This window comes from Arachis duranensis, unplaced genomic scaffold (assembly GCF_000817695.3).
Source record: "Arachis duranensis cultivar V14167 unplaced genomic scaffold, aradu.V14167.gnm2.J7QH unplaced_Scaffold_232527, whole genome shotgun sequence".
NCBI lineage: Eukaryota > Viridiplantae > Streptophyta > Magnoliopsida > Fabales > Fabaceae > Arachis > Arachis duranensis.
The window spans coordinates 837,779-856,843 of NW_026264853.1; the positions used below are offsets into that span (position 1 = coordinate 837,779).

General features: G+C 32.6%; 4 protein-coding genes and 2 pseudogenes across 4 annotated transcripts; all 6 read right to left on the bottom strand.

Moving 5' to 3' along the window:
• Window positions 1-580: 580 nt before the first annotated feature.
• On the bottom strand, window positions 581-3,235 carry LOC127744184 (guanylyl cyclase 1-like; annotated as a pseudogene).
• Window positions 3,236-3,379: 144 nt separating this feature from the next.
• Window positions 3,380-5,684, bottom strand: LOC127744185 (uncharacterized). The gene is made up of 6 exons (XM_052256464.1): window positions 5,533-5,684; window positions 5,184-5,333; window positions 4,720-4,793; window positions 4,434-4,552; window positions 4,106-4,189; window positions 3,380-3,659 (listed from the first exon to the last, which is right to left on the bottom strand). Exons 1-6 carry the CDS (start codon window positions 5,537-5,539, stop codon window positions 3,614-3,616), a joined length of 480 nt encoding a protein of 159 aa, XP_052112424.1. The 5' UTR covers window positions 5,540-5,684; the 3' UTR covers window positions 3,380-3,613.
• Window positions 5,685-8,066: 2,382 nt separating this feature from the next.
• Window positions 8,067-13,254, bottom strand: LOC127744216 (histidine-containing phosphotransfer protein 1-like). The gene is made up of 6 exons (XM_052256499.1): window positions 13,195-13,254; window positions 12,882-13,003; window positions 12,700-12,768; window positions 9,593-9,664; window positions 8,567-8,639; window positions 8,067-8,363 (listed from the first exon to the last, which is right to left on the bottom strand). Exons 1-6 carry the CDS (start codon window positions 13,252-13,254, stop codon window positions 8,310-8,312), a joined length of 450 nt encoding a protein of 149 aa, XP_052112459.1. The 3' UTR covers window positions 8,067-8,309.
• On the bottom strand, window positions 9,105-9,314 carry LOC127744278 (uncharacterized; annotated as a pseudogene).
• A 1,782-nt stretch (window positions 13,255-15,036) lies between the features above and the next one.
• On the bottom strand, window positions 15,037-16,990 carry LOC127744259 (cytochrome P450 94C1-like). Its single transcript, XM_052256539.1, has 2 exons — window positions 16,444-16,990; window positions 15,037-16,183 (listed from the first exon to the last, which is right to left on the bottom strand). The coding sequence occupies exons 1-2, from the start codon at window positions 16,945-16,947 to the stop codon at window positions 15,200-15,202; spliced, it is 1,488 nt and encodes a 495-aa protein (XP_052112499.1). The 5' UTR covers window positions 16,948-16,990; the 3' UTR covers window positions 15,037-15,199.
• Window positions 16,991-18,128: 1,138 nt separating this feature from the next.
• Window positions 18,129-18,893, bottom strand: LOC127744217 (uncharacterized). The gene is made up of 2 exons (XM_052256500.1): window positions 18,742-18,893; window positions 18,129-18,426 (listed from the first exon to the last, which is right to left on the bottom strand). The coding sequence occupies exons 1-2, from the start codon at window positions 18,891-18,893 to the stop codon at window positions 18,129-18,131; spliced, it is 450 nt and encodes a 149-aa protein (XP_052112460.1).
• Between the last annotated feature and the right edge of the window lie 172 nt (window positions 18,894-19,065).

Below are 19,065 nucleotides of genomic sequence, written 5' to 3' on the forward strand. Positions count from 1 at the left end.
AGTGGACCATCAATTAGAGTCATTTTCAGTTTTAAAAGAAGATCACAGACTAATCTAAATTACTCGCAAGACTAGTATTCATTCAACCGGAAGAGTGAAGGTATACATTGTCTAGTGTCTTCTCGCACATATCAAACTACAGTAATTTTAAATGATGTCAATTTGAAAATAAAATAAAATCTGTAATGGTTAAAAGCTATACAAGACTGGATGTAGGCTGCATTGCACTTAGCAGCTGAACCAGGATATATCTGGGTGTAATCTTCTCTCTCTACTTCTTCATTTCTGTTTCTGCTGCACAGGAGCTAAAATCAAAAATGTCTCGTGCCAAGTGACGAGACAAAAGTAAAAAGTCTCGTTGCTAGGGACGAGACAAAAACAGAAAAGTCTCCTCAAAGACCAGAAAGTGTAATCAAGAAAAAGGGGGCTAAGATTCAACCCCTTCTCTTAGCCACTGAAACCATCAAAAGTCTCTAACAGATATGCAGATAATCAGACAATGATTCAGAAGCTAAACTATAAACAAAAACATGTGTTATAATGCAATTGGAGTGACAAATTTCTTCTAAACAGGATGGTATCAAATGAATAAACTTGGTTTACTGCAGGCACTACGTAAAAAGTTGGTAAGAACGTGGAGTATGTCAATGTTGAAAAGCTATCATCAATTAAGTATTGAGGCCAAAAAAGAACAGAACAGATAAGAAGAAAACCTGTACCTCAATTTGCTTTGGTCAACTAATGCAATAGCAATATATTTCCCTGACAATATGAGAATGGAAATCTCTCTTCCACTAATTGATCTACACTGCAAAACGATGGAAAGGTTTGCTGACTAAATATTATAAATAAATGACAAAGTTGCTAGTGAATAAAATGTATCTAGTTGTTAGTTTCCTCAAGTCCAACAAATCTGGCAGAACACACAACTTTATTTTTTATTCTTTTTTTGTGATAAAAACACCACTTTCATTTTCTTATTCTTATTAAAAGTGCAACTAATTTCCCACCATTCAATTAGTTCTTGTTAAAATCTAAGTATAACAATAAACCATTAATAGAAATAAATGATCCTAAAACTTCTTTTCTTCTCCAAAAGGAGTGAATCACAGAAATTCTCTTAAAACTGAAACTGAAGGGATCCAGTAAAAACAAGGACAACAGACCTGTATGTCAATTCCAGACTCCACTGCTTTTTGAAATAACATATCTACTCTGACTAGATCATTAGGCAATTCCTCCTACACAACATTTATCACAAGTTTCAAAGAGGCATTTAGCCAAGCGTGGAAACATTTTAGGCAAAACAAGTCCACCTTGCTGTCAAACTTAACTATATAGCAATCAATGGTGTACTTCAAGACAATGTAAGCTTTGATAAATTTATTGTAGTACTATTATATTTTAACTCATATCCAAATCACTATCAAAGAAAAACTCATCTCTTAAATTCATCTTACTACAAAGACTAAAGTGCACAAAGATAAAATTAGGATAAAAGCTCATTATTTGTCCCTGAAATTTTTGGAATATCAACATGCTCTTGGAAATATTATAACAAGTGGTCCTCCAATAGAAGTAATTAGTCCAGGAGTTACTGCAGGACGGCCAAAAAAAAATCACTCCAGGATCAAGTGTATCTCTGGAAAACTAAACTGATATTTGGAAAACTATTCATAAGCTGGGATTTATTCAAAATAAAGAGCATGTAACTACTTTATTGAGCCAGAGAATCACCTTGTAAAAGGATTCAACAGAATAGTTTGGTTTGCACCAAATGTTACAGTGAAATAGGAAAATGCAACAAAAAACTTCTGCAACAAATATGCCAAATCAACTGTCCAGACACTGCAGAAACAATGTTCAAAGGAAAGGCATATGATTATCAACAAATGGAAACTTCAATTTTGAATAACAGAACCCGACACAAAAATGAAATACAATTTTTCTTTTTCTATGTATCTAGTCTAGAAAATGTATGTATCTAGGCATAGACCATTTGGTCCAAAAGGTAATGTGAATATACTAAGAAATCCTGCACCTGATTAACATTCTAAGAATTTCAATGGTTTTCAATTGGACAGAGCAAAGGGAAGGAGAGGAAGACTAGAAAGGTACTTGTATAGGCATAATCCTATGGTGCACACTCTCAACTTTGTGTTGAATATAGTGAGTCCAACATATAGTTGTGTGTGCCTACCATAGACAGTGTACCCTGTTAAAAAATCACAATTTTACTTCCTTCAGTAGACATACTCATGTTTATATGTCATCTAGGACTACAAGCATTTCATATAACATAGCAACTAGGAGTTTCAAGCTTCTTATAGTGGGAAAGACCTATTAGTGCAGCATAGCTCAGCCAGTGCTTGAATATCACGGTCGTTGACACCAATAGTTTTCAAAACCATCGAGGCACAAGCAAGGCCATATTCCCATGTATATATTTGGTTTACATGTGGTACCTATAAGCACGACTAGCAGACAAAATCAACGGTAAAATAATAGCAGTCTGATAGACAAAGAAAAAGATATCAGCCAGAATCACATGCACTTACATCAACAAAGCGCGAGCGGCGTAAGGAGGGAAGATGGAACTCTACGTTATTGTTACTTGGTGAATGCTGAAACAAGTAGGGATCTATGGCACTCAAATTATCTCCTTTCAATTCTCTTTCATCTTCTGTCTTAAGAATCTTGTTGAATAACAGGTATAAGGGCCACATCAGTGACCAAATTGATTGTGTAAAATGTTTACTGTGAAACAGAAGTTCAGGACATGAACAGAAACAGAGTTCAAAGGGAATTTTGGGGATCCTTGTTGCTTGTATTCACTCTCAACCAAACCAAAAGAAATGCAATGTATACGCCACGTACAGCAGCTTTTGACATAAAACTGATTAGAAGGCAAGCACAGAATTCTTCAATTTCTTTCAAGCTAGTAGTTAGGATCTAAACTTTTCCAAAGCCATTCCAAACCGCAACATCTAACAATGCTGGAATTAAAAGTTAGGAGGTTTGACTTTTCGTTACGTAAATTTTTTCACAAATTCAGAGATCAATGTATGATAAAGTGGACCATCAATTAGAGTCATTTTCAGTTTTAAAAGAAGATCACAGACTAATCTAAATTACTCGCAAGACTAGTATTCATTCAACCGGAAGAGTGAAGGTATACATTGTCTAGTGTCTTCTCGCACATATCAAACTACAGTAATTTTAAATGATGTCAATTTGAAAATAAAATAAAATCTGTAATGGTTAAAAGCTATACTAACTAAAGCCTAAAATCTTGCATTTCTGAAATCCTGTAAGAAGGAAATGATATCTTTGCTACAAACTTAACAAATATATAGCATAGAGTTCTAAGTTGATTGCATTAGATATAATGTGACTATTTCCTTAGAAAGTAGAGGGAGCACAGGTAGAATGAAAATGTTGACTATTGAGGGCACCAAAATACATACATCGTTAAATCTATGACAACAAATAATAGGAATACCATATTTCTAAAAGATTTGGATGGATGCATATAACAAGGTGCCACCATAATGCAGGTTCAACCTTCATCTAGGAACCAAATTTCTGTTGCTGATTCCCTAATGGACCATCCTCATTTTCTGCTATCTATGCCCTGCTTTAAGGACTCCAACCTTTTCCTGCATCAAATCCGTACATAACAAAATAAAATGAACAAGTAAAACCAAGCAAGCACATAATTGAAAAGTAACAAGAAGCAACACGAACTGATGATGATGGCACTGACGTCTGAGTGATAAACTTATCAAATAATCTTATTGGCTATTAGCTCCACAAGTTTAGCAATGGCAAAGGCAGAGGCCACTAGATTAAATACTCATGTAATCAGATTGATTAGAAATAATTTGTTGAAGATATGAAGAAGTTGAAATTAAAAAATGTACTTACAAATAATCATTTATGTTTGGAAAAGGAATCTTCTAAAATGAGTTTTTCTATAAATTGAGAAGCGTAAGTGTAATCGTAAACCATAAATTCAATAACCAAGTCATAATCTTAATCAAATAACTTAAATGCCAAACAAACTATACTTGACAAAACGACAATAATGGATGACAAACATTACTTGGTATCAGTTAAGCGGCCATGTAAACTCCATCTTTGGCGAAAACCTTCCATGCCTTCAACTCCACTAGCAAGAATGAGGCGCCTATGCATGAAATACAAGAATATAAGAAACTGATACATCGAGAATTTCTACATTGTATTCGTAAAATCATGCATCCAATATTTATTTTGAATGCTCAATGACAGAGAAAGAAAGATAAACACGGCCGATTAAAATGCAACCAATAGACACTAATGATTGTAGCTTTAATACAACTATATAGAGTCTAATTTATGCAAATGCATGAAACCAAGGTCCTTAGATTGGTGACTACTCTTTAATGTACCTATCCAATGACGTAACTTCTTTCTCAAGCTGGGTAACTCTCTCCTTGGCTTCATCGAAAGGCATTGATGAGCCCAATTTCCGCTCACTTTCTTGAAGACGATTCCTAATCTCCTTGTCCTGCATTTTTTTACCCAACGAGAAAAAAGAAAGAAGATACATTAACAATTAAATGCACTTCCCAGAACTCCATCCACAATAATGACAGTATGAGTTGGGTGTAAGATGGAAAAGAAGAATGGAAGAACAAAGAAAAATATATCTGTAATATATGGCAATCGTCTCACCCTTCTTTCAGCACATTGTTTATAAAGAGCAAGCTCATCCTGGCAGAATGGTTCAATGTCATTGATTTGCAAGCCTAACAAGTTTCAAATGAAGCTTATCAAATATCCAGAGAAGACAACGTTTTAACAGGCATCTAATACTAACCGTAGGGGACAAACAACACAAACCATGAGGATTTATCAGTTGCTTGATAATTTTAAGATCATTGCCCCTCCAGTTTCTTCAGACCCAATAGATATTAATAATGGAGGCAATATTGATACACATTTTAACTCCACTTTAGTCCCATAAAATCGCAAGCTGATGGTCCTAAGTTACACATACTTTATAATTCTTCTTAATTACCACTCCATTCATTGCCTAAGTCCTTTATCTTCCAGTCTAAGTTACAACAAATGAAGCGAAACACAAAAAGCTTATAGACATTTAATCAAGCAAGTAACATGCAAAGAAGAAAGCTTACACAAAAACAGGTTCTTGAGGATTCCATCACACAAATCAACACCGCGGAGAACGTGGGATGCGATTTCAGGTGGCACAACAGGTGACGGTGGACCCATCATCAGGTCATCGCCCACCAGAATCGTTTCTTCCATAGTTGGCTGTGAATCAACTGAAACACACATATACATGTTTATCATGAAACTCGCTCGCTATAATACATGAAAATTTGAAACTTTCCCCACGTTTATATGAAGCTAAATCGAAAATTAACAGAACACTATGAACTACTTCCGAGCTCAACCGAGTTGAATCAAAAGAAACTTTGAACACAGAAGAAATCATGAAGTGAGTGAGATGAGCTGGAATACCATCCATGGTGGCTGTATGGTGTTGGAAAATGCGAATTCTTCGGAGCTCAGAGTTAGTGAGTCGTTGGAGATGAGTGGTGCAATGTCGTCGGAGCTGTGGCTGTTACCGTCGCGTGGAGGAGCAAGAGAAATGAATGACAAGTGTACAAGAGATGGCTGCTGCATTTGGGTTTGGGCCTTGCAAGGCCGTAATGTGGGTCTTGATAAGAAGCTATTTTTGTATTTTACTTGATGGATTTAAAAATTAAAAAAAAAAGAAAGAACCCAAAACTGGAAAATATAAAAATAGAAATAAAATCTTAGGCTTGGGTTTGTCGACCCAAATTCAGTTGTATGAAACTATAAATTATAGTTGAGACGAGAAATGTGAGTTAAACTCAAATGGTCTTTGAGAATGACATCATATATTAAAATCGTTAATTGCATCAATTATGTCTTTGAGATTGACAAAAATGCACCGTGTTAATTCCTGATCCATTTCTCATTAACAACGTAATGACATGACTGATGATATGGAATATTAGAGACACGTGTCACTCCATAGTTTGGTCACGTGTAATAGTATGATGATATGGTGACCAGTGACACGTGGCATGCTAATGTGGATGGTTGTGTTACGTGTCACAATGCTATTTAGCCATATATCTGTTTGTACCACGTGTCGTAACAGTATTCGTCTACGTGTCGTCCATTATATCATCATTGTAGATACAACAAATTAGTCCCTCACTTAGTCACTTTACATTAATTGACTCATTTTAGTCTTTGAAATTGAATGACGTGCACCAAATTAGTTTCTTTACCATTTTTTCTCCTTTTTTTTCTATAAATTCCAAATTCTCAATATCTTTGAATGCATTAATTTCAATTCTATTTTTTCACATGTTATTCAAATACAAGTGATTTTATAAAATATTTTTTCTCTTGCGGATACCCCTAACCGTCGTCTTGAAGTTTATGTGAAGGACTGAAGGCATTTCAAGCACTCTCACTACTATCTCCGACTCTTTTAGTGCTTTTATAAAATATTTGTTCTCTTACGGATACTTCTAACCACAATTTTGGAGTTGACGCATTTCAAGTACCCTCACTACCATCTTCGACCTCTTTCATCTAGATTGAAAATATCGGAAATGGTAGTGAGAGTGCTTGAAGTGCCTTCAGTCTAGTCCATTTACACACAACGGAAACATGTATTTCATAAGAACAAAAAAAATGTTTATTTTAATTTTCGATTTCTTGTTAAAAATACATATTTTTTAATGAAAAAATGTGTCTAATCAATTATATAATTCTTTTTTTATAATAACATACTTATATATTACAAAATATACCAATGTTAAATTATTATAAAAAAATTATATAATTAAAACTAAAATCTTAAAATTTTTTATGAAAGTACTTGTATTTAAATGATATATGAAAAAATAGAATTGAAATTAGTGCATGTAAGATATAAAAAATTTTAAATTTAAAAAAAATGAGAAAAAACTGGTAAAGAGACTAGTTTAGTATATGACATTCAATTTCAGGCACTAAAATGAGTCATTTAATGCAAAGTGATGAACTAATTTGGTACATTTATAATAATGACATAATAGACGGTACGTGGACGAATACTGTTGTGACACGTGGTACAAACGAACACGTGACTAAATAGCATTGTGACACATGGCACAACCATCCACATTAGTATGCCACGTGGTTAAACCATGGAGTGACACATGTCACTAACAACCCACGTCATCAAGCCATGTCATCATATCGTTAATGAAAAATGGGTCAGAGACTAATGTGATGCACTTTTGTCAATCTCAATTACGTAATTAGGGCAATTGGAATCGACGCTAATCTTTGGGACTATTTTAGGGTTTAACTCGAGAAATGTAGTTATAGTTTAAATAGTATAGTCTTCTCATCCTCATTTAAAAATTTTAAATTCAAATCTTACTTTTAACTTAAAAAAAAAAAGAGAAATATACATGGACCGAATCCGCTCGAATTTTTTTTAGACCTAATTTAATTCTAATATTTCTTTGGTTATATTTTAAAAATTTAAAGTAAATCTTAATCTAAGATAAATTAGCATAAATCGAATCAACTTGATGTATAGATATAATTATTATATATAATTTTTGTTTACACAAAAAAATATATAATCATGTTAAATTTAATAAATATTATATTATGTACTTCCAAATGCACAATTTTGAGTTGAATTTAATTAGTATATGGTGGAGTTTGCCTATTAAATCAGAATTTCTTTTATTAAAAAAATTGGCAACAACAAACGTAAATGTGATAATGCACTAAAGTGAGTGCACATTTCTATTAAATATTTTTTTATTTTTTATCATATTTTTTAATCTGACATTAAAATTAATAAATTATTGACTAATAAATTATTATATATAGAGATCAAAATTTGAATTCACAAAATATATTTAAGTAGATGAACGAGCTTCGGCAAAGTGAGTTAGTTAGAGTAATGTTATATTCAATTAAACATTAGCTCAACTTATGACTCTATGCGGCTCTGTAATCAAATATTCTCCTTCGTTTAGTCTTGTATATTTGCAACACAACTACAATCATATGAAAAAGTTAGTAACACACAGATCCAAAGAAAAATTAAATAGCAAGGAAAGGATCATATTTCTTTGAGCTCATCCAATGATTCAAATAAATCAGACACTCAAACCAGCAAGCTTCTCAAAACCAGAATTCATGTGATTCAAAAGGAGGAGAACTTAACATTAGTCAACTGCACATAAACTCTAGTTTAGTGATCTTAATCTCTTTTCTTTAAGTCTTCTAATCCTTCTCTCCATCTGTAATTTAGAGCAATTGAAGCATGTTAAAACAGCACAACAATATATATACAGAAGTTAGGTTTGATAGTTAAGACAAATATCATATATAAGACATACAGAAATATATATACAAGACGATTTATTCTCTTTTTAAAAAGTTAAATGAACACAAAAAACAAAGCATTAAATTCATGTTTAAATAAATAAATAATTTAATATACCTGAATAATAGACGTCAATTTATTCTTAGTATTGCTAAATTCACGCTTAAGCCAGAGTAGACTTTGAGTAAAACTGAAAAATTAAAATACATTAAAATTAAATTATTTTAAAATTATATATGTAAACCACTATTCTATTTATCATGTTATTACTGAAAAGGCTTTATATATGATCTTTAGTGAAATAAAAATGTATCATGTACATTAAAATCAATCACTATATATTTATATAAAAATATATATAATGTTTAATTTATTTTTAATATATATTTTATATTAGTAATTAATTTTATTGTACTAAAGTAGGGTAATTTTGTAATTAAATATTTTTATAAGAGGGATAAATATATAATTTCTATAAACATTAAAAAATAAAGTTATATTTTTATTATTGTGTAGAAATTCAATTTACCCCGGTCCTATTTCTCTCTGAAATTGAAAGAAAAAATCAACTCATTGGGTGTTCCATATTTTGATGAACCAGTAAATAAGTATTTAGAGAAAATAACTAATTAAATGGCTAGGGAAAAAAGATTTGAGTTTGTCAGAACACCGTGAGACCATCTCGACCACAAGATTGTAGCGCGAACGATCCTCCACCGTTCAGATGGCATGCACTTTGGAACAATTAATCACACTCTGACCTCACGGTCATAGTTCATCCGCCAGACTTTGGTTCCTGTCTTCTTAGAACTCAAGGATACAGATGTACGAGCCTATAGAACAAATCCTGTTCAAGTAAGGTCGTGTTCTGTGTTTTGTGTTCTTTGTGTTTAGTTATAAAAACTGCTTTTGTTTTGTGAACCTAGCCCAGATGAGACTAAGTTTACGTTTGCGAAATTCAGAAAATCTTAAAATTTAAGAACGTGAAATCGATTATAATGGCTTTTTATGATGATAGTGTAGAAGGGGAAGACGAAAAAGAAGATGAAAATAATGATGATGATGATGATAATGATAGTGATGGTGATAATGATATGGGATTTCTGAATGGCATTGAAATTATAACGAAGAGAGAAAATGTACTTTTTTTTATTCTTCTCGTCACAAGCTTTAATGAGAACTGAACATGCAAGTCTCATATGCTCTGTACCAATGCTGTAACATGACATAAGTATACAAGATATAAATTCAATAAGAAAAACACAAAATTTTGAAAACATTTACACAGTAATAGATGAATAGCTAGGTTTATATGACCATGAACATGGTGTTTAGTCATCTTATAATAAGTATTTGAAATATCTTGTTTGTAAAGCTGGTCTAAATTGAACCCAAAGAACAAATTATAACTATACACGTGCCTTACGCATACTGCCATTAATTATGTTTTCAAAATGTTTATACTTCTAATACAATACTGAATAATATCTAAGCAAATCAAAGGATTTTTTACTTAAATAAATAAAATTGAAGTTAAATTTACTAGATTCTTCTAAAACAAATTTTGAAACATATTTATCCTCTTTTTAATATCATAAAAATCATCCTAAAAATATGTGGATTATATAATATGTTAATCATGCATGTCAGTCAGAGACTATTTATACGTGTATGGCCTAAAAAAATTAGGAATAAATCGTGCTAGGCTAACTAAGATTACAAGCTGACTATAAATCGCCCTAGTCTAGTGGATCTAACATGTTTTGAAGCTAACACACATTTGGGTGGCACGATTTATGTGCAGTCCATAACTCTAACCACCTTAGAGCGATTTATACTCAATTTCAGTAATCCTCGAAGCCCAGCCACGATTTAACATTAAATTAGTGACCTAAGAAGGCTAGAACGATTTATGATGATAAATTATCTATAAATAAACGAGTGTGGTATCAAACAATGTACATTTGAAGTTTATTGAGTTTTGAGAGAGATGAGTGAAACTATATTTTTGTTAGCTCATCAGTGAAGAAAGATTGATGAAAACACAAGTGAGAGTGTCACGTTTTTTAATAAAAAGCATACTGGTATATTTGTAAATCTGTCAACGATTTTGATGGAATTACAGAATAGTAGATTACAGAAGGCAGAAAAATGTGAAAAGAAACCTGTGAAATAATTATTTTTTGAATTCCGATCTCACTGAGGCAAGGTTATCTTAAGTTTGGAAAGTACGAGATGCTTGGCGACGACAACATGCGAGTTATATTTCACATTCAATCAAGATTTTCAGACTTAGGCGCTATAGAGTTGTTTATCAGAATGGTTGATGTAGAGGGTAGCTCTAGTGGATCCGTTCCGAATCCGTCCACTGCCGTCATAGAAGGGAGTTCCAGCACCGTTCCAGCTGGGCAACCAATGACTCCCTTTGTTTCATCCTCATCATTTACGGCTGATTTTCCCATTCCAACAGATGACTTGGGTGATGGGCGAAACTTTGGAGAGCTCGCAGTTGCAATGGGAGCAGCACCTGTAGTAGACGGTGCACCGATATTCATGGAGGTAAGAGAGAGAGAGAGAGAGAGAGAGAGAGAGAGAGATAGAGAGAGAGAGAGAGAGAGAGAGAGAGATCCATTTGCGGAGGCTATAGGCGATGATGGGTCGGATTCGGAGCCACCAATTATTGGTGATGAAAGTAATGGTGAGGAAGACACCACACATGCTGGAGGAGCACAAACCCATGCAAGCAGTCAGACACAGCAATACCCTCAACTCTTTTCAACTTTGGACCTTGATGCACTAAACCAACTTGCATTTCCAGATCAGCAGCACCTTACTATTCACGTAGACAGGCCTAGTATGATTGGCACAGACGTGTTTGAAATCGGAAAATGGTTCGAAAGTAAAAAGAAAGTTGTAATGACAGTTAAGAGTTATAATATTTGTATGGTGTAGAATATAAAGTGTTTGATTCCGACCAACTGAAGTATCATAAAAAGTGTGTGCAGTTCGAAAATGGACCGCACACATGTCTAGCAACAGAGATGTCGACAGATCGCAAGCAGTTATACTTGCTGAGTCCGTCAAGGTCCGCAACATACGGAAGCCACCGTAAATGAACCCTGGCACTAGACTTGTCCGCGAAGAGCACGTAGACAACAACATCATAATGTAATCTCGTGCATAGATCTGTACCGTTGCTTCCGATGCATTGGCGGACAAGTCTCTAAACTTGTTCTGGAACCAGGAAAAAAAAACCGTGAAGTTATCAATACAATTATCTGGTAGAAGGTCACCGAATAACTCTCGAAATCACACCCGGACAGGTTTCCTCCCTTCCATCAATGGCTTAAAATCGCTTAGACACCCGCTCACTACATGTCCATCAATAAGGAGGCTAAACTGGTGTGCCAAATCTTGCAGTGTAATCGTGCACTCCCCAAACGACATATAGAACGTATGAGTTTCAAGATGCCATCGCTCCATGAATGCACTGATTAGCGACTCGTTAAACTTGAACCAATAATCATTCAACCTTGTAACATGCAGTAAATTGACACGATCTAAGTAGGACAGTATACGATCATAGTGGTTCACGCGTCTGCTCACTACCACCTCCTCCTCCGCTGCGGGCTGTCTTTCCCCCAAACCTTCTCTCCCAAAGCTTCCATAACGTTGAAAATAGTGGCTCCTCCTCCACCAATGTTAGTCGCCGCAATGGGTTGAGGTCTCACTCGAGCAATAACTCGTTGCAGTTTTCATAGGGTAAGTCTTTAAATATACATCGTGGCTGAACTTCGAAGGTCTTCAAACAATATGAATTGCGTCAGGCTTGAGAGATTTTCCTTTCACACGTAAATCGCGCCGGGCCTTTGTGTTTTAATCCAAAATTACGTGAATCCTTTTAGAGTGGGACGATTTATGTGTAACTTATAATCCTAGGTAGCCTAGCACGATTTATTCCTAATTCTCCTAGGTTATGCATGCATAAATTATTTCTGAATGACATGATTAACATATTATATAACCTATATGCCCTTCAATTTCATTTATTTAAGTAAAAAATCTCAAATTAAATCTTCAATCTTATCAAAACATTTACTGTTATTGCTCATGATTAAATGCCCAACTAGTTAATCAAAAAAAGAGAATGAAAGTATCTAAGCTTAGATGCAAAGTTTTTAAACAAACGATGCCTTTTAAATCTTCAATATATAAATGCAAATTCAAAGATAGATATTGCAAGTAATTACCTGGTGCTCTTTTCCTCTATCTCACGAACTAGGGATGCCAACTTAGAGAAGTCAACTTTTGAATTATCACTATAGGCGTAAATTAAAATCACAAGAAAAAAAAATTAAATAATATAATTAGTATGAAATAGAAAACCATGCATGAAGTGATGATAGTAAAATCATTAGTTCATATATATTACAATTGACAAGAAAGCTCTGGAAGGATCATGTCAACATATTCAAAGTACTTTTCAATCATCTGTACAACACAGTCTAGTTCTTCAGTGTTTTTCAGAGACAAAAATTGATCATTCACTAGCTCCTGCAAATATAATAGCAGAAGAAAAAAAAAATTAAAGACATACACAACCAATGAGCAAAGTGTTTTTTAACATTATTGTTCAGTTCAAATTTAATTTGTGAAATTATAAGAACTGCTACATCATAACAAGATTCAAGTAAGCGTTAAATGCCAAAAAAGCAAATATATTACATGACAAGATCGAATATCACCTCAACAAACAATGAGTTTATGTATTCTTGCAAGAGGTCTTGGAGAATTGCCATTGCCATTTTTTATAATAAGCAGAAAAACAGCCTCCTTATTGCAAAAGCTTCCGTTAGAAGAGGCTATCTTTCATGAACTGCTGTTCTAATGCAGAGAAAGAGACAAGAAAAAGTACATTGGCAAATAACTGAACTTAATTATTGATGAGTAGAGATAAAGTTATCTCTTTTTCAGCCATAATTTTGGCCTGAATTCTTCTACATTTAGTCATAAAGATTTAAAAATTAACACAATTGCCATTTCCAATTGCATAATGACAACTAAAAGTTTTCCTTTGTCACTTGTTTTTCAACAGAACAAGGTATGATTTTTGTTCCTAAGGTTTACCATTTGTTTAATAAATATTTTAATTTAATTTATGTTTAATATTTTTATTTATATCAAAATTATTTTTAAAATTTTTTAATTTTGTCTCTAATGTATTAGATGAAATTGAGACAAAATTGAATATTAATACAAGTGTCATTTTCAATTACAAATGACAACAATTTTCCTTTATCACTTGTTTTTTAATGAGAAAAAATATACTTTTATCCTTAAAATTGGTAGTTTGTTTTAAAATATTTCAATATTTTATTTATTTAATTTTGTATTTAATATTTTTTTATTTGTATTAAAATTATCTGTGAATATTTTTAATTTGATCCCTAATATATTAAACAAAATTAATATTCATTGATAATTTTAACATAAATAAAAAATGTCAGAAATAAAATTGAATAAAATTAAGTTTTTATAATACTATAAAATTCAATAACATTGGCAAGTAATATTATAAACTTAAAATGGTATCCACTAAATATTCTTTAATTCTTTCCTTTCTAGCGAGAGAAAAAAGATTTTCTTTTTCATTCTATAATTAGGCATACCCAATTACAAATTATTAACAATTACTGCTTATCAGATTTGGAGAAAATATAAGTTAAATTGTCTCTATCCAATTTAGAGTAAATCTTGATTTAGACACCAAAAAAAAAAAGAGTAAGTCTTGATTTAGTTAAATTTTTACCTTTTTTTAATAGAAAACAATATTCTATATTTAGATAGATTTAAAAAAAATTAAATATTAAAACATCTTTTACTTTTTCAAATAATTTAGTAATCTAATAGGGTTAATAGTTAAATTAGTTTCTGAAAAATAAGACATCATTTAAATTCGTCTTTAAAAGATTTTTTCAATTAAATTGATCTTTTAAATATTACGAATTAATTATATCTGTCATTTAGTTACTCTACTCATAATTTTTGTCAATAATGGATGATGTAAAATATTAACTGATAGTATACATGCACATAATACATAACATATTCAATTAGACTTTAACTAAATATGTTTAAGAAAATCTATTAATTTAGTCGTTAGGTCATATTGGGAATAGAATTTTTGTAATTAGAAAAAATGATTAAATTAATAAATTTTTATAAATATATTTGGTCAATATCTAATTAGATATATTAGGTATTATATATATTATTAATTAACATTTTACTGCATCAATATTTAAAAAAATATTAATAAAATGACTGAAGAACAAATATGATTAATTTGTAATTTTTAAAAGACTAATTCAATTAATTTTCTTAAGAATAAATTTAAAAAATATCTTACTTTTAAAAATTAATTTGACTATTAACTTTAATTTAATAAAATATTTTATTTTATATTTTTAAATATTAATAATTAATTGATTACTAGAAACAACGAAATTTAACCGCTCTCTAACATTTTCAAATAATATGCTCCATATATTTTCCCATTTACAATTTACCCCAAAAGCCAACAGCCATTAGAGAAGAAAATTACTTGAATTTATTTAGTTGCGACAAAATTTACATAGCTTGATACTTTGATTCCCCTTAAATTAGATCTCACCTACTCCAAATGTAACTACTAATAATTACTCAACATGGATCAACTTTAACTCTACAAGCTTCTCAGGGGTCATTCCATCACCTACTTCTCTCATAAACCCGAACCGACAACCCACCCCGCATGGTTGCGGTAAGACCTGGTGCAAACCGGGGCTCCGTGTCAGACCCAACTACCCGAATATCAAATTGCCTTATCAATGTAGCCACCAAGGATTTCATCTCTACAACTGCCAACTCTTTTCCCAAACAAATCCTAACCCCAGCCTGAAAAACCGGGTATTTAAATGGATCCTCCGGCACAAACACACCGGCATGCAACCATCTTTCGGGTTTGAATTTGAGGCAATCGGACCCCCAAATCCGATCCATCCGACCCATTGCATACGGATGGTATGTAACCCTCGTACCCATGGGTACAAATGTACCATCCGGTAACACATCGTCCTCTTGCGCGAACTTGGAGTCAAACTGAACCGGCGGAAAGAGTCTCATGCTCTCGTAAATCGCAGCAGTGAGATAATGCATTTGCTGCAGCTGCTCAAAACTCGCACATTCCTGGACCGGATTGTCCAGGATCCGGTCCAATTCTTCCCGGATCAAGACCTCAACACTCGGGTTTTTGGATAATAAGAAAAAGAAACCGGTTAACGCGGCCGCAACTGTGTCGCGACCAGCCAATAGAAAACTAACGACTATGTCTCTGAGGTATTTGTTGTCGTTTTCGACAGAGCTCATGAACCTTGAGAGGAGATCCTTTCTTGTGGAGAATCCGATTTTCCTGCGCTTGTTTATTAACTCTTCTGCTAAGTTGTTTATGATTTTGATGGCTTGCTTCAGCTTCTTCTCGGATCCAATGTTAAGTAGGCGCTTGATCTTCCATGTGATTGGTGATGATGTCATTGCACGCTCTGCCGAGAGCTTGGAGGCCGTGTCGAAAGCGGCGGCGAAGGGTGAAACAGGTAGGGATGGTTGGAGACAACCTGGGTCCACGCCGAAGGAGAATTTGCAAATGTTGTCGAACGAGAAACGTCGCAATATGTCTTGTAAATCCATCCCACTATCCTGTTTCAGACATATACATGCATGTTTGGTTAAAAAGAAAATCACTAAATTTATAAACTCGATCTAATATATTGAAAAATAAAGGTAACTATGTCCGGTATTATTCCTCCAACATAATATATATGAAGTAAAAATTTAAATGCAGGTATTTTTATATAAAATTAATAATAATTAAAAATTATTAAATTATTTAGTTAAATTATTTTCAACTGTACTTTTAATAATACAGTAAGTAACAAGGCATTGAAATGCAAATAAACCTGGTCCTGTTGACCACATGCAACCGAAGAAACCATGAGAGGAAGGAGCCTGGTTCGTATCTCTTCCGTCACTATCTGCAGCGCGTAGGTCCGAACCGCCACGCTCCCGAGCTCCAGGCTGGCCATCTTCCTCTGGAACATCCACGCGCTGCCGTCAACATTGAAGATCCCGTGGCCCAAGAGATCGCCCAGGATCGCGGAGAACGGCCTCCCTTTGGGGTAGTTTTGGAAGCGCGTCTTAAGCATGTACTCAACGTTGATGGGGTTTGAAGTTACGATATTGCCCAAGACGTGGACGTGGATGGTTCCGGTGGCGGAGTTACGGAGGAGATGAGTGTACCAATCGGAGAGGTTTGTGAAGTGGGTGGTCCAACTCATTGTTGTGTAGGTCCTGCAAGTGTGACAGTTGCACCATGGCTTCATTCTCGAGAGGAACAACAGGAATGAGAAGATACAGAAGAGGAGTGTGAACAAGAAGAACAACAAACCCAATGTGCTCTCCATTGATTCAGACCATGAACAACCACCACCTTGCTTCAGAGTTGAGAATCACTTGGTGGGTTATATAGGGGGAGAGATTTCATTTCATGGTCTATGAAATATTTAATGATAAAAAAACATTTTATTTTTTAAATCGGTAATATCAGAAAAAAAATTCAAAATTTATTTTATTTAGCATGTATTAATTATTATAGTAAGATAAATTTTGATTATTTTAGACTAATTTTTATTGTAGACCTAAATTGATCAACTAGCCCGTTTGACAACTTTTAAGACTGAAGAAGAATAATGATAGATAGAAGAGTTTAATATGTGAGCGCTGATGAAAAGAATAGATTTTATATCAAAAATGTTATTTGCATACTAAAATTAGTCATCATGTATTTTGTGTATAATATATGTATAATTTTAACAAAAATTAAAAGATTAAGAACAAAATTAAATAAATTAAAAATATTAAGAGTATTTTAATTTAAAAAATTCACAAATATTAATACAAAAAATATTTTCATTTTTTATGTATATACGAAAGATGTGTATATAAAACCCATATTTATATGTTATTAATTAGTATATGTTCCTAGGATTGTCTTTAGGTTGACTTTGACTGCAGTTTATATTAGGAATAAATAGTATGACTACAATTTAATTTATCATGTGTCAAATAAATTGTTATTATTATTATATTAAAAGGTTGATATAATAAAATTTTTAATCAAATTTAGAGATTTATCATTATGATAGTGATTATAATAATAAGGAATAAATCTTTTATAATATAATCTAACCGATTTTTGGTTATAGAATTATTAAAAGGACATTAATAATCCAGAAATATATATATTAATTAATGTATGAACCTGTGCTCAACACAAAACAAATTATAAAATTAAAAAAAGATTTATATGTTTGGATATTTAAAAAACACAAAATAATTATTATGTTAAGAAATTTATAAAATTATTATTAAAATCAAAGTTTAATTTAAAAATAGTGAGTAATAATTATTTTACACTTTTTTTAAGTAAAATAATTATACAATATACATTGATACAGAATTTAAAATAAAATTAAAATATTTATATTAGAATCCTATTATTTCAAAGATTTTTCTATAAACAACATTGATGGTTGAATTTGTAAACATTTCTACGTGATTCATAAGTAAAACTTTTAAACCTCTCTTACTTAACTCTTGAAAGTGCCACATATAGTTGGCCATGTGTAAAAACTGGTTTGGACAAGTACAATCCAATATGAGATAAAGTTTGTCCTGGAGACTTATTAATTGTCATGGCAAATGATACTATTATGAGAAACTGTCTTCGTTGGAATCTAACTGGGACGGTTTCATTTGTTGGTACCATATTCATTCTTGGAATCAAAGTAATATGACCAACATTGTTACCCGTTAAAATTTCACATTCTATGACATGATTTCCAAGTTTCCTAACTTGTAGTCTTGTACCATTACAAAGACAACTGGATTGGTCAATTTCTCAGTAACATTATTGGAACACCAATCTTGAGTATTAATTTATGTGGAGTCAAATCAGAGCAATTTATGCTATTCAGTAATTCAAGACCATAGAGATCTAGTTGACTCTCCATATTTTCTTCATCCATACAAATCGAATTCGAACTAAGATATAATTTTTTTCTCTAGGAATGATAGGTATCAGATGGTTGTTAACATCTTCAACGATGTCCAGCGTGAGAGCCAATATAGTTCTTGCTTTGAAAAAATTCTTTGAGGACATGTTATCCAAAATATTTGGATAAGAAAAATGAACCAACTTATCAAATGCCTGATCCGAAGAAGGAATAACAATATCTCCTGGAAGACATATCTCAGATTCACCATCCATATTGTCACATATTAGACCATCATAAACTTTCAATAAGCACTCACCAAATTGCTCTGTCTCATCTTGATCTGAAATAGTCATTCCTACAGAGAGTTTCATGTTTTTTGTTAGTTTGAGCACCTGACAAAACTTCCAAAGGTAAGATTAATTTGTCCCGATCTTCGTGAAATAATAGAAAGAATTTATTTAAGTCTCCACCTAGTATAACCACTTTTCCTCCAAAGGAAAAATCTTTGTTATATGTTGGAGAAAA